The 16,178-nt window shown below is 34.5% G+C and overlaps 1 protein-coding gene across 1 annotated transcript in view; it reads left to right on the top strand.

Annotated features, from left to right (window-relative positions):
• LOC124986352 (uncharacterized) overlaps positions 1-16,178 on the top strand; it is a 123,021-nt gene that overhangs the window by 15,313 nt on the left and 91,530 nt on the right. The window contains exon 4 of the mRNA XM_047554755.1: positions 4,798-4,989. Within this exon, the coding sequence (XP_047410711.1) occupies positions 4,798-4,989 (192 nt within the window). The remainder of the gene's footprint in view (positions 1-4,797; positions 4,990-16,178) is intronic.

Below are 16,178 nucleotides of genomic sequence, written 5' to 3'. Positions count from 1 at the left end.
ACCTATGTAGTCACCTGCTTGATATGAATTCCGTCAAGCAAAGACCATCTATCACAGCCACTGCTTCTCAATGCCAATATAACTCCAGATATCAGATCAATGACATTAATCCAAACATTTGCTTCAGTGCATAGTTATTGAGAACTGAAAAAGAAGCATTGAATAAGAGCACTTGTGCCTCCCAGAGGAGATACATGTTTACCGGGATGAGTCTGTCTGACTGACTCTCTTTCCCCTAGAGACAGGCTCATCCTTGTGCTTCTTCTCCTAACAAGATACATTTCCTTAAGACAATCAATAATCCAAGTAAGAATCTGCCCCAAACTGAGATAACCCTTCAATGAACTTAGAAATTGTCCCATTTGGTAAATAATTCCAGTCATTGGTTCTCCATGTATCTATGGTTCATCAAAAGGTTATTCCTACAACTCTCTCCCTTGATCTCTAATGCCTCTTCCCTTATTAATTCTGTTCCAGCCACATTGACCTACCTAGAATCTTCCAACAAACATCCTCCCTCAGACTCTTTGCATGTACGACTCCCACTACCTAGACCAGTCTTTGTCCACATGTCCGTGTTCAGTCTCTTCTCCTCATCTCTCTGCTCACATTCAGTAAGCCTTCTTTGACCACTGAATTTAAAATTTCAATTTGATCTGTCCTTGTTCCAACCCAGATAAACTCTATCCCTTTTCCATGTTTTACTTTTATGCATAGCATTTTCACCTTCTAATATTTTATGGGTTGATTTTGTTTACGTTCTATTTTCTTCCATGAGAATGTCAGCTTCACGAGGGCATGGATTTTTCCTGTTTTGATTATTGCTACATCCACAGCATTAGACAGTACCTGTCCTGTAGTGTAGAAACTCAATGAATATTTGTAGAATGAATGCAAAGAAGCCATATCAGATTTCTTTATGTAATGCCCTGTTCACATACCAACGCTTGTGTGCATGTGCAAACACACACACACACACACACACACAAGGAGGAAAAAAAATTCAGTAATTAAAATATTTGCAGAAAAGCTATTTAAATGTATAAATCTATAAATATCTGCATGGATTTGACTCTCCTAGAGCCATGAGTATCTTTTTATTTTATTGAACAAAATTGTAAGTATGCTACTGATACCTCAGGCCAGGACTGAATAAACTTATCAGGCCAGAATTGCTTTGAAGAACTTGGACACCTTTGGGCTATTTTACCATAAATCATGCATTCAATATAGACACAAACTTAAGTCTATCTTTTCAAACAGGCTTTCATAACTCTTCAGAGTCTATCCATGTACCTCAGATTAAGAATCCCTGACGTGAGGGCTGACTGTAATATTTATGTAGTGCCTTCCAGCATGTATGTGTATCTGGGAATTAACTAGATTGGAGGTTACAAGCTAGACTATCTACTGGGGCCAGACAGGCAATGTAAATGAGTAAAACAGACTGCATGTGGGAAAGTGTGGAATGTTGGAGAAGTAGTGACCTGAGGGAATGAGAGTGCAGTCTAGTACATCCAGGCCTTCTGACTTTTCAAGATACCTGGAGATGTGGATTTTTTTTCACATGTGAATCTCCATGTTATAAAATTTGGAAGACACAGTGCATATTAAACCATATGCCACCTCTGAACTAGCTAAATGAAAAGATATAAGCGTGGGGTGTGGCAGGAGGCAACAGAGCCAGCATAGTGTAAAGGAAAAGATTTCAATGTGAACCTTTTATAACTTAATATTGAGTTCTTCCTTTGCCATATAAGACTATGTGTTCTTGGGTAAAAAGGTACTTGCTCAGGGACTGATTTCTTCATTTTTAAATGAACTGAAATATAAGATCTAAGTCAAAGAACTAGATCTTTAATAAGGAAACCAAAAGTACGCAACCATGAGAAAATGACAGATAGAGAAGGCTTAGGTGATATTTTATATGGCATAGACCTATTCATAACTAAATGGTCATTTATATGGAATATGACACAAAACTTAAGTGTAACGCATAAGATATTTTATTTCCCTGTACCTCTTAAAAAGGAGCAATTCCAGGGGCTGAGGTTGTGACTCAGTGGTGGAGCACTTGCCTCACAGGTATGAGGCACTAGTTTCGATCTTCAGCACCACATAAAATAAATAAATAAAAGTGTATGTTCATCTACAACTCAAGATATTTTTTAAAAAGGAGAAATTCCAAGAGCCCATACCAAAGCAAAAAGGTTTAGAAGACTCTGTAGTCTGAAAGAGTTTGGGATCTCAAACTCTGCATCAAATATTAAGAATAAAAAGATGAAATGAAAATTATTCCTTTCCTTACGGAAGACTACAAATGTTGGGATAGTACTCAACAAGTGGACAGGGTGAAACTGGGATCTTCCCATACACGTGTGCATTTCAACATTTCTTGGTTCAGCTGCAGTACTTGTGGTTTTTCTCCTGCAGGGCTCCTGCCAGATCTGCATCTTTTTCTTGGTCTTCCCACACACTTCCTGTGCCTCCCCCTGGCTTTTAAGGTAGTAGCTTCCACTTTCACACTCGTGCTTGGTGACTCAGTCCATTCATGCTGGTATAGCAAAGTATTAGAGACTAGGTAATTTATTTTTATGGTTCTGGAGGCTGACAAAGTCAAAATCTCTGGTGAATCTTCTTGCTGCTACCAAGATGGGATATTATTGCTGTGCCCTCCCATGGCAGAACACAGAGGGGAGAAAAGACCCAAATTGTACCCCCTAGCTCTTTAAAGGATAATAATACCATTCAAAGCCCTCAGGAGTTAACTGTCTAAATGTCCCACCCTTAATATTACCACATTGGGTCTTAGTTTCCAACATATGAATCTGAAGAGACACATACTTTCAACCATAGCACTTAGTAAAACTTTGTGTTTTTTTATGAATTAACCTATTATCCTATAAAGTGTCAGTGCATATTTTAACAGAGCTCCTTAAGACTTAAGTCCCAGCGTTCTAGCCCCAGAAAATTGCCTGATTCCTAGAAACGCTCAATAAATATCTACATTGTATTCATGGAATGAGGGATAGATTCACATGTGAATGAAAATTCTTGAGATAAACATGCAACGCAAAATGCAAAACCAATCTAACAAGTTTTAGTATACAAGGATTAGGCTGACTCACAGGTAGTATATTTGAGTCTAGGGAGTATGTAAGCTTAGATTGAATGCCTACTTGGTAGAAATTTTGTAGAAGTGCTTTGAGCTGTAGAGGGTGGTTGGACCATATCTCTTCTGTATTCTGTACAAAACAGATTTTACAAATTCCAAGATGGACAACAGCAGTGATGTTTATACTTGGCCAGTTGTTCATAAATTCTCAAATTACATTTCAAAGCACACTATATACTTTCTCCTAATTTCTTCTAATGTATAAGAAGGTCCTAGAGGGAGAGTTCCCACCATACCACAGGGCCATGTTTACATCACACACCATTCCCTAGGCTCATAAGACTTCTTTTTCCTTCAACAATTTGTAAAAAGGATTGCAATTACATGTAAGATATTTGATATTAGAAAATTTTTCCTTTCATGGATACCTTCATTGTCATCATGAACTCTTAATCTTAACAAATGGCATAACTAGAACAAGTTTTGGAAAAAAATATCTGGAGGTCATTTCACAACATTTTTTAAAGTTCCAGTACTGTAATATTCCAGAGGGCAAAAGTTTTCATGTTCATTGTTGCAGTCCCAATAACCAGCACAATAGAAACTAACATGAAGAAAGCACTAAAAATTATATAAAAAAGCTAGTTTTGCTGTCATCCTTTCATTTCCCAGGAAAGAGGTAAGAGTCAACAACAAAGTTATGGAAAACTAGAGAAATTGAATAATGATTTTTTTTCCTATTCCCACCCATTTAGCTATGGCAAGTGAGTTTAAATTGTAATAAAAACAAATTATTAGCAATTATATGTATAAAGAATACTATTTATTTACTGTCTATCCCATTTGTCATTTAAATAGTTCTTAGAACAAATGTTAATATTGATAAATTATATTTTTACAGAGACCAAATTGTAAAAATTCATTTACTGCTAGGAACAGAGTAAAAATAAAGGTCCAGAGTTGGCTTCTTTTTAAATCTGTGTTGTAAAATCAAGTAAAGTTTTAGCCAGTTATAATATATAAAAAACTTTCTAGGTATTATGTGTTCTCCTGTTTGGTTTTCTTTTTATTTTACTTTTTTCATTTTTCATTTTAAAGTTAATTGTATTGTGTCATTTATAATTGTTATCCTTCTTACAATACACAGTATCTTTGCTTGTGATGACAGAAGTCAATAGTTTGGAACTGTATAAAGTATCTCGAGTTGTTTTTTATACAAATATAAAATTAACAATGCCTTCATGCATTTTTGAATTTCTTTTTTTATCCTTTTGAACTAACATGATTAATAGAAAAGTATCTTGATTAATAGAATTCAAATCATAAGTACTAGAGTTCAGCAATAAATTCATTGTCCTGGCTTGTAATCTAAGTAATCCAGGTAATAATATCTTCTTCTTGAGAATTTAGCATGTGTATTTTACAACTTGTAGTTTGCCCCTCCATTGTAATTAATACAGAATCAGACACATTGTTGATACCCTGTTAAATTTTCCAATGTAAATCTATATTTTAAAGCTGCATGGTATGCATTCTCTCCCTCCTCTCCCTCTAAATAATACAAGTTTTGTAAAGGAATCAAAAAGAAATTAAATCATTTTAGTTCTCATCTACTGTGATTCTATTTCACATTTTATCTTGAAATGTTGTCTAACTTTCGTAGTCTATGTGGTTTAATCTAGATCAGAACTTGGAAATCAGTAGCCTCCGAAAGTTTTCCCAGGAGTTGACTTTTAGAGGTGCAAGAGCCAGTGATGGTTCCCAGGAAGAAGCAATAGACCAGTGGGCCAGGAGGAGGCAGCAATTCAGAGATGGCCGAAGATGCAATTCAACAGGAGGGAGCTCATTCACCAGCAACATCACGGAAGGATCCAGTGAGTAGTCAGCTTCTTTTCCTAAGCAAAGGCACCAGCAGTTTACTGAATAGCAAAGGCAACAGTTTACTGAATCTTAACCAAGTTTCCTCATCCAGCTGCTTTTATCTGCAAATACAAACTACTGTGTGAACATGGAAATGTAGTGATGATAAGTTTTTCTATGAATGACATTTGTGGAATAATCAACTCTCTGTTATCCATTAAGAAATCTCTCCTTTGTAAATTATCTTCTTCAAAAGCACAACTGCCTGCTAAGTTTCCTCTTCTCTTCAGATAGGAAAAAAGGCTATCTAAAGGATTCTTTATGAAATTAAATGTGCGTCCTACTTCAAGGAATCTGTATTGGTTTACAAAGTATGTATAATGCAAAAGGATAAGATAAACATGTTTGATTATAAGTAACAAGTTTTCTTCTTATGTTAACATTTCTAAAATGAGAGATATCTTCAAATGGATGTGCATTTTAGTGAGATAGTGTTTCTCTCGCTATTGAGAGTCTGTTTTTAAATCAGTGGGTACCTCAGTCCCTGAATCAAAAACAACTGACAATGTAAGATAGGTCATCATTGAGAAAACCCAAATAAAGTGAAAATCCACATAAAAAAGAAAAAAAAAACAGGGATTAGTTCATTTAGTTACATAGGAAAGAAAGAGGTGGCAAGGGAGGAAAGTGGGAAGGAAGGGAGGAAGGAAGGAAGGAATGGAGGGAAAAAAGGACAGGACAGCATTGTGATACAGAGAATGACTTTATGAATAGACAGCAGTGAATGTCCTAGGTCCTGTCCAACAGACAGACTGATGTGATAACAACAGTACAGTTCATGAAGAAGGTAGTGGTATAACTTGTCAAGAATAAGTGGGAGAGTTGGCACAGGCCAGCGCTGTAAATGTGGGGATGACAATTATAATTACTTTAAGTAATCAAAAATCATACTATATTATCACCAGCACAACATTCTTATATTCACATGAGCAATGAGGAATGTAAGTTAAATGCTCTATTTTTGCCCTGAGAGTTTACATTCTTGTCCCTTTATCAATGTCTTTTTTTCCCCAGTTCCTTCTTATTTGGCAGCAAGAGCCCAAGATCTGAAATCCTAAATTTTTATTTTCAAATTTACTGCAGTATAAGATTCCTTTGGTGTCCTTTATTATCCATATATCGTTAAATACCTCCCTGGAGAATATACTTTTTATGTTAGACTTCCAATAAAATAACCCTACTACTTCACATTTGTTCTAATATTCTTGTCTTTTTACTACTAGTCCACCTGCCCCTTATCAACTCTTGCATTTATATTCTAGAATTTGATACATATTTTTAAAATATTTTAATAATAAATGATATATTTCATTAACTTTACCTTATCATTGCTTTTTTGTATTGATTACTTCAAACAGAGTTCAGTTTAAATTTCTTCTTGTTATGATAATGTTCTAATAACATTTTCAGGGAAATTCTGTGGGAAATGAGCTGGATCCTTATCTATCTGAAATTATATTCACTTTCATCTTAATTATAAGTGATAGCTTGGCATAGTTTGATGTAGAATCCCAGGTTCAAGTTATGGAAGAAACTGAGTCATTGTTGTCCTGTAACTATGGTGATGCTGAAAAGTCTAAGTCCAATCTGATACTCACAATTTTTGTCATTAATCCACTTTTGTTTCTAGTATCTTTTAGGGGTTTCTCTTTATTCTTGGTTTACTAAGATTCTTCTATGTACCTCAGCATGTGTAGTTTAAATATTTGTTTCCTGTTCGGCATCCCATGGGATATTATATGTTGATGATTCATATTTCTTTAACTTTCATAAATTCCCAGAGATATTATTTTTTTTCCAAATATTTGCTTTGTTCTCTCCTCTTTTGCATGTCGCACTGGCACCCCCATTCAGCTGGTCATTTAAACTTCTGCGTTTATTCCCCATGTGCCTTAATTTTTCCTTTGGCCTTTGCATCTCCTCATCTTTTTTTGTTACACTGAGAGAATTCCTTAGCTCAGTCGTTCAGCTTAGTAATTCCTGCTCTTTAGCCTTTTTTTAACTTTTATAAATTTGAGCAATTTTATTTCTAATTTTAAAAATCTCTAAGCAGCTCTGGGTTTTTTATTGTTCTAATTTTTATACCTTTGAGGCTATTTTTATATAAAGTTTTAATCTAATTGTTCTATCAATTATTTCCTCAGATGCACACATCTTATTCAGATATTGCCAATTTCTGGCTTAATGAGAATTTCTTTCTTTTTAAACTCATTTATAGATATTACAAAATATACATATGCGTGCTACCTGCTCCTTCCCCTTATCATTTCTATCTTAGATGAACTATTCTTAATCTCACATTATGACATCTGATTTCCTTAAATCCTATCCACTCTTTTGAATAGTGTTTTTATTAAAGTCGCCTCTAAGTATTCATTGGAGGGTACTGTTTTTTTCAAACCACAACCTATGATACACCAGAACTCTTCTCCAGTGCTGTTGAATGCCTGCCATCAAGGATCACCCAAACATCTACCAGTAAGACACAACTGCTTACTGCCTACAGAGAAAACGGGTCACCCACTCAACAAAGCTTTGATAATGCCTCAGAGTAAAATAGGCAAAATTGGGTTTCAATAAGAATTAGAAACTTGGTTTAAGGAAGGTTCTTCAATGTGATAACTTGGTTAGAATTGAGTAAGGGTCATGAATTGATAGTTTAAGACTAATGGAAATGGTAAGGTAAGGATTTTAAAGACTTCAGAGAATCTAGGGGAATAAACTCTCTGTTGGGCATTTTTCCTGAAAAGTTGGTGATGTTTTTTGAAAGTTTCTAATAATTAAGTGTTTGACTGGCCGAAAGTCTCTTGGAAGAGCAAAATCGTGCTTAGACTGTGGAATAGGTCACACTAATTAAGACAGGAAGATGTATGATAGTAGGAGGTTTAGATTTTCAGTGTCCAAACAATAAAAGGGATAGAAGTTTTGTTCTCAGTGTGCTCTAATCTCTAAATAAAGACCTGATATTTCATTAAGATTGATGCCCCAAACTGGATTTTCTAGAGAACAATGATCTTTTTTAAAATTTGTTCTAATTAGTTATACATGACAGTAGAATGCATCTTGTTACATCATACATAAACTAAATATAACTTCTCATTCTTCTGGTTGTACATGATGTAGAGTTACACCAGTCTTGTAGTCATATATACACCTAGGGTAAAAATGTGTGATTCATTCTACTATCATTCCTACCCCCACACCTCCTGCCCTCCTTTCACTCCCCTCTGTCTAATCCAAAGTACCTCTATTCTTCCCTAGACTCCCTCCTTATTGTGAATTACCATTCGCATATCAGAAAAAACATTCAGCCTTTGGTTCTTTGGGATTGGTTATTTTGGGTAGCATGATATTCTCAAGAAAGGAATGATATTGAACTGACATTCATTTTTTTTGGTTTTGCATTTGATAAAGTTTCTGTCTTTGAACATTTTATTTCTTTTCATGTAAGAATACAAATCTTGTGTTATGCATGCAATTGATACATTAATTGACATTGATCCTGTGTTTCTAGGTCCCACAAAGACTATACTCACACAAAAGCAAAAGTAAAGAATATAGGGTTCCTTGAAGACATCAAAGGAGAAAGAGAGGAGAGGGTTGACACTACATATCCCATGGCAAACAATTTGAAGTTCCCTTTATCTATTACTCTATTTTGAAGGCACCTATGATGCCTTGCAGCCATCTAAGGAGTCCCATTCACAGCACTGCTTCCCTTATAAATTCCTACATTCATGGTTTATGTTTTTCCAGAGACCTTAAAATTTCTCTCTTTTATATTGAAGGAAGATTCAACTGCAGTTTCAATTCTAAACCTGTGTAACCAAAATTATTGAGGTGTTCTGCAATTGCCCAACATTAATCAGCATCTACTCATCTCAAGAACTAAGCATAAGGAAACTGAGAGATGAACAATGTGATTATAAATATGAAAAACAGAAACAAAATTTCACATTAATCATTAATATAATTATAATGTAAATAATTATACATTATTAATATAATAATTCTATTACTATATTAGCAATATGGATTTATTACATATAGTAATACCTTCCACTATTACCTGGAATAATTTTTTAATTAAGATTATTTTAAGGATACATAAAAACATAAAAATTATAAATATCTGTGTGATGTTTTTATACATGTATACACTGGGTAATGTTTTAATCAGTTTAAACATATCTACTTCCTCAAACATTTGTCATTTATTCATGGACAAAACATTAAAATCCTTTCTTCTAGATTTTTAAAATATACAGAATTTATTTATTGATATGTGTGATAGCACATTTGAACTTACTTCTATCTAACAAAAGTAAAAAATTAGATCAAATGGAAACTTTGTTTAACTTGATAAACTATAGATGATCTTCATGTATCTTAGAGAATAGATGCAGTACTTTCTAGTCCAGTGTGTCCTTCAGTTAGCTGGACTCAGTGCAAGTCTATTTTAGCCATTGTTTTATGGACAAATCTTTCACCGCTAGTGCCCTTAGACATTCATGTCTGCTATGCATTTCTTGAGAAAAAGGAATAATCAAGTACACTGGAGCCAGCTCTCAGTGGCTCACAAAAGCCAACTGTGCACATTTATCTAACACTGCAGTTCAGCAACAGCACGTTGGTAGCTTGAAATTGGTCATAGTGGGAGTATTTATACAATGAAAACTGGCAAATACTGCAAATCAGGAGTTGTTTTCCTTTTGGAACATTTAAAACATTTACCAATACTCCACTTGAAATAACACAGCAGTCAGCTATATAATTTATACACATTTAAATTTTGTGCCAAAATAGAATAATCATTTATTAAAACAATGATTGTGTTTTCTTTTGGATGAATTCTGTTTTGAATGAAAACTTATATTGACAATTTGTTTCACCATTAGACTCAAGAGAATTGATCTGTCTGCCATTTCTATTTTTCAGTTTATCCAAGCCACTGACACACTGAAAGCGTGCTGTATTTCTTTGGAAACTTTTCAGTAGAGACTGCAATTTACCAAGAGCTGCTAGGGCTAGCATTGTTTAATGTGTGGTTTAAATTTTATCTCGTTTATAGAGTTGGGATATGCTACTAATCCATGACTTAAAACCTGACAGCTTTATCGAGCATCATTATAGCTGGTGTTTTTCACTCTGTTAATCTCACTCATCTCTGACTTCCTATATAATAGCTGGAAAAGACATTAGGAATGACATATTTATGTGTGTGGACACAGTTGATCAATCCATCTAGGCTGTGGGGAATGCTGACTAAGGCACACTAGGTAAATAACTGGAAGGCAATAAACGGAAGTGGGAAGGGCCTACAAAATGGAGCTCTGAATTTTGTAATCTCAAATGGCTCCAATATCATAAACAGATGTGGCAAGAATTTAGATCTAATCATGTAAGGACACTTGATAGCAATCCCTTATTTAATCCGGCTATTAAAATTATTATGGAAATATATTTTCCAAATATTAATTGCCATTGAGAAAAAAAGGAAAAAAAGGAAGGAAGGGAGGAAGGAAGGGAGGGAAAAAGAAGAAGAACTCTAATTCTTAATGATAAAAACTTACAATGTGCTTGCAGAGTTATTGTAAGCTATTCATGATGTTTTATCATTAATTCTCCCAGTAGTATTGTGAGTTAAGTACCCTGTTTTCATCCCCATTTTACTAAATAAGGTTCTGAGTCATAGAAAAGATAAGTGACTTATCTAAGATCACTCAGCTATAATTAGTGGTGCAGCTGGGTTTCAATTTGTACAACTGAACCAGAATCCATGTTCTTCAACATTACATTCTACTGCATCTGATTGGACTCTTCAAATCTAATCCTGGTCTCTCTCTGGAAAAGTCCAAGCAGGGTCTTACTTCATTACATACCACATTTTTTTATTATCTTCAAATAATACAATACAATGAAAGAGGTATAAGAATGGCTAAAGACACTTGGAACTGGGCTGTACATTTTATCCTTTTTATTCTAAAGTCAAAAATTAAAATTAAAAAGGAAGTATTTACATTTTTGAGGACAAGTGTTCAAATGCAATTTCAGTAATATCAAGCATATTTAAGAGTTCATTGTATTTTAAAATTTCATTTATTAAAGGACTTATCCAGCACACCTAATTTGAGTGGCAAAATTTTGTGCCAAAGACATATTTGAACTCTTTTCTATTTGACTAAGGTTCCACTGGGGCAGATGTTCAGAAATTCAGCAGCTATAAGTTTGCAGCAGGTGTGTGGCTTGCTGCTTCATTAGGTTTTAACACAGATTTTATGTCTCAGTTTATGTAAGAGTATATTGATTAGCTGTGTTTTGGTAACTGAATGGATAGAGAATTGTTCATCCACATAATCAAATCTGTTTTTAAGCAGTGAGCTGTTTTAACAGACTCATGCATACCAATAAAAACAAAGATCACAATAATTTAAAGACTCACCCTCAAAACTTTTCATGATAGGGAGATGATTGCATATCCATCAAGGACAGCTATTGCTGAGGGAAAAAATAATAAAGATAAATCAATGGGCCCAGAAATCTATGTAAGTTATATTCATAAATGTTAAAATGTTACTGAATTTTAAGGCCAAGCAGATAGGAAATAAATCAAACAGAAGAAGCTTTAACACTTTAAAATCCTTCAGCACTTCTGTAACTTTAGTAAGTACTATTTTAGCAAAAAGCTTTGATTTAACCTTAAGGCTGAGAAAGGTAAATCAATAAATTATTATAATTTTAGGTTTGCTTTTTTACCCCTGAGGATCAAACGTCACACTTACACTTGACCAACAATTGAAAGCAAAAATATATATATATATTGAAGGGTTTTGAAATAGCATCTGTGGAAGAATGCATCCTATATCCTGATTTATAATAGTCTGTTCTAAAGTTTTTACAATTCTTATTCCAATAAACAATATGCCCCATAAATTTATCATTCATTTACATTCTGACTTTTTGTTGCATTGCTTCTCAATCTTTTGGTGAAAATCAAGTGTAGTATCTAACTTTATAATTTCTTAATATGCCCGTATGTCATTGCCTTTTATTTTCCCACACAGTATAACTTATTTTTTCGATCAACATGCCCTATCTTAGAAGTACAGGTTGAGTATTCCCTAACTAAGATGCCTGATATGAGAATTGGGGATTCTGTTAATATATTCATGTGCATAATGAGATATCTTGGGGATGGGAACCAAGTCTGAACACAGATTTAATTTATGTTTCATATAGAATACAGTCTGAAAGCAACTTTATACAGTGCTTTTAGTACACCTGTGTTTTGACTATGACATCTCACATAAAATCATGTGTGGAATTTCCACTCACGGTGCTATATTGGCACTCAAAAAGTTTCAAATTTTGCCTTTGGGGTTTCAGATTTTCAGAATTGCAGTTGCTTGAACTTCACCTGTTTTCCCACTGCAGACCATATGTCCATAGTATGTTTATCTGCCTCTCTCCCACCCCACATTCCCATAGAAAGTCTACTTACTCCATCAGATCCAGTCTAATGATATTCTTCCTTTAATCTTACCCCTCAGCCAGAATCACTTTCATCTTCTTCTAACTCCTTTATATCATCATGAGCCTGACTTGCTCATCATTCTATCCCCATTACACACAAAACTACACATTGATCACAAAAGAAGAACATTTATTTTAAACCAATTCAATTTAATGAATGAGTGAATGAATGAGTAAATGTACCTGAAACCACTCAAACTGTCAAATGACTATGCAGTCTCATCCAGAATACAAAATAAAAAAATACAAGACTAAGCATTAAAGATATTTGGGCTTAAAAGACATTTGCACTTTGTTCTGGGATGTCTGCAAGAGACTGGGAATTTATTTGCATTTTTTATTTGTTCTCATTAGTTATACATGATAGTAGGATGTACTTTGACATATTATATGTATATGGAGTATAAATTTTCATTATTCTGGTTGTACATGATGTAGAATTTTATTGGTCATATAATCATGTATGCACATAGGATAGTAATTCCCAATTCATTCTACCAGCTTTCTCATTCCTATTCCCTCTCCCTTCATTCCCCTTTTGTCTAATCCAAAGTACTTCTAATCTTCCCTACACACCCACCTTATTGTGATTTAGCATCAGAGAAAACATTCAGCCTTGGGTTTTTTGGGATTGACTTATTTCATTTAGCATGATATTCTTCAGTTCCATCCATTTACTGGCAAATGCCACAATTTCTTTCTTTTTAATGACTGAGTAATATTCCATTGTATATATATACCACATTTTCTTTATCCATTCATGTTGAAGGACACCTAGGTTGGTTCCATAGTTTAACTATTATGAATTGACCTGCTATAAACATAGATGTGACTGTGCCATCACTGTAGTATGCTGATTTTAAGTTCTTTGGGTATAAACCAAGGAGTAGGATAGCTGGGCCAAATGGTGGATCCATTGCAAGTTTTCTAATGAAACTTCATACTGCTTTTCATAGCTGTTACACCTATTTGCAGTCCCACCAGCAATGTATGAGTATACCTTTTTCCACACATCCTCACCAACCCATTTATTGTTGCCTGTATTCTTGATAATTGCCATTCTGACTGGAGTAAGATGAAATCTCAGTGCATTTGTCTATGTGTTAGGACAATGGCTAATACATACTCTTATTATATAACAAAGGTATAAGTTTATGGGCAAGAACAAGAACTGTTAAAAATGGTACTCCAGGGAAAAACCAGTGGAAGCAGACAACCCATCCTTCCCAGAGGTTTTATGTAACTGACACAAAACTGAAGTCCAGCAGGTGTCCCCAGTTGGATGGGCCCTTTGTTGACATGGACTCTTCTATGCAGTTTTTGTAGAGCTGGCTCAAGTTCCACAGAAGCTGAGGTGCTTTGCACTAAACTTGTTTTGGACTTTATACATGGAGCTCATTCTAGTAGGGATGGCCAGGAGTAGAGCTAACTGCAGCTCCATGGGGGATAAATAATCCTGTGCAGAAATGACACTCGCTTCTGCAGAGCTGACTCTTGCTTCTGACTTGAAGCTAGAAAATGGTTCTGTACTAGCTCTAGTTCTATGACTACTGCATCTAGTAACATAACTGCCTCCAGTTCTGTGGCTGGTTTTCATTCTATCACTGCTTCTATAGCTTGCTTGATCTTGCACTTGAGATTTTTCCAGAGTTGGTGCTAAAGATTGAGTTGGTGACAGCACATCTTCATGAATGTAGCTGATGACTTAATAGTACAATTTAAAAATGATTACAAAAGTTAAATTTTGTTTACATAAAAATATCAGTGCGAGAAAGTTAGCTGAAATCTTTAATGCCTTGGATTCTACAAGTGGTTGTGACCAAAATTATAAAGGAAATGTTTTATAGGAAATTAGTTTAATACTGTCTTTGCTATACCATGACGAAGAACTTAGCTGCATCGTGCCCATGCCCTAACATGTCATGAAAAACCAAACTTAACTAATGGACCAAATTATCTGGTGATATTTTCAAAACAACAAAAATTCAGGTTGCACAATGAGTATTATTGGTGGTTTTTAGTCAGATTTAGACTGATATGTAAGAGCAAAAGAAAGCAAAGTGCAAATGTTTGGAAAATTTATAGCTTGATGAAGGAAGAAATGCAGAAATTAAGTGTCAGATTGTCACAGAAAAAAAATATTTAATAAAAAAGAGATTAGTGAGGGGAAAATAAAAGGCCAGCTGGCCACTGCTAGGCAAGGTGAGGAATTATAGAGATTCCTTAAAAACAAGAAATGGAACCCCCATATGACCCAGCTATCCCATTCCTTGGTATTTGTCCAAAAGAACTAAAATCAGCATGCTACTGTGATACAGCCACTTCTATGTTTATAAAAGTGCAATTCACAATAGTCAATTATGGTAACCAGTTCAGATGCCCATCAATAGATGAATGGGTCAAGAAATTGCGGGATATATCAACAATGGAGTTTTACTCAGTCATAAAGAATGAAATTATAGCATTTGTCAATAAATGAATGGAACTGGAGAACATGATGCTAAGTGAAATAAGCCAGACCCAGAAAGTCAAAGGTAGAGTGGTTTCTCTAACATACAAAAGTTAAACCAAAATAAGAAAAGAAAAGCTGGAGGTGGGGGTATCCCATGAAAATAGAAGAGAGATTAGTGGAATAGAGAAAGAGAGGAAGGAGATTGACTGGGAAGGATGAGGGACAGGAAAAGGAAAAAAAAATGGTGAAATGAATCTGATCAAATTTTCCTATACACATATAAGAATATAACACAGTTAATTTCACCTTTATGTGTACTCATAATGCACTAATTTAAAAAACGTATAAATATAAGAAAAATCAGTAGAGTAGAGGAAAGGGAACAGAAGGAGAAAGGAAGGAAAGAAAAGAGGAAGTACTGGAGACTAAATTGGAGCAAGTTATATTATGCTCCATTAAATTATGTCAAAATGAGGTCAATATTATGTATATCTATAATAAGCTAATTTTTATAAAGCACCAAAAAAAAAAAAAAAACCAACAAATAACCCCAGAAAAAAGAAATACATTGTGTTACGTCACAGAAAAGAAAAAAACACGTGGGAGGCAATATAGAACACTCTCTCATGTCGGTAAATGGCACAGCCCTCCACACTATACAAGCCACTCCTACACACAGAAAAAATCCTAAATTGCTGTGAAAAACAGTAAGATAAAACTTTCTATGCTTCCTTTTATGCTTTTTTCTTCATGTAAGAACAGAGTGACTTTGCTAAGAATTGATATTTTTCAGTGCCTTCTTCAAGCACAGAAACAGTGGGAGCAGGGATTTTTACAAATTCACACTTAATAATCCTTTTCCTTATGTGTGATACTTTGAAAGGAACTCAAAGGTAATTCTAAGACTTTTGGGGTTTCATCTTCACACCTATATATTAATGCACAGTATATAGTGAATATTTTTCCATAGTTTTCCTTGACAAAAGAATCCATAGTGCTACCTCTAAGGCACAGACTCCCATTCTTTAAGATTCGAAGAAATACATGTTTTGATTTATGCTATATTTTGTCTATATAAATTCTCCCTAAGAAATCTGTCCAGGAAAGTTAGCTATTTATTTTCAAGGGTGACACTCTTCATTAATACAGACTTTATCT

Source organism: Sciurus carolinensis, chromosome 6, assembly GCF_902686445.1.
Source record: "Sciurus carolinensis chromosome 6, mSciCar1.2, whole genome shotgun sequence".
NCBI lineage: Eukaryota > Metazoa > Chordata > Mammalia > Rodentia > Sciuridae > Sciurus > Sciurus carolinensis.
Note: the sequence above shows the minus strand (reverse complement) of the source record. Positions and strands in the feature narration are given on the sequence as shown.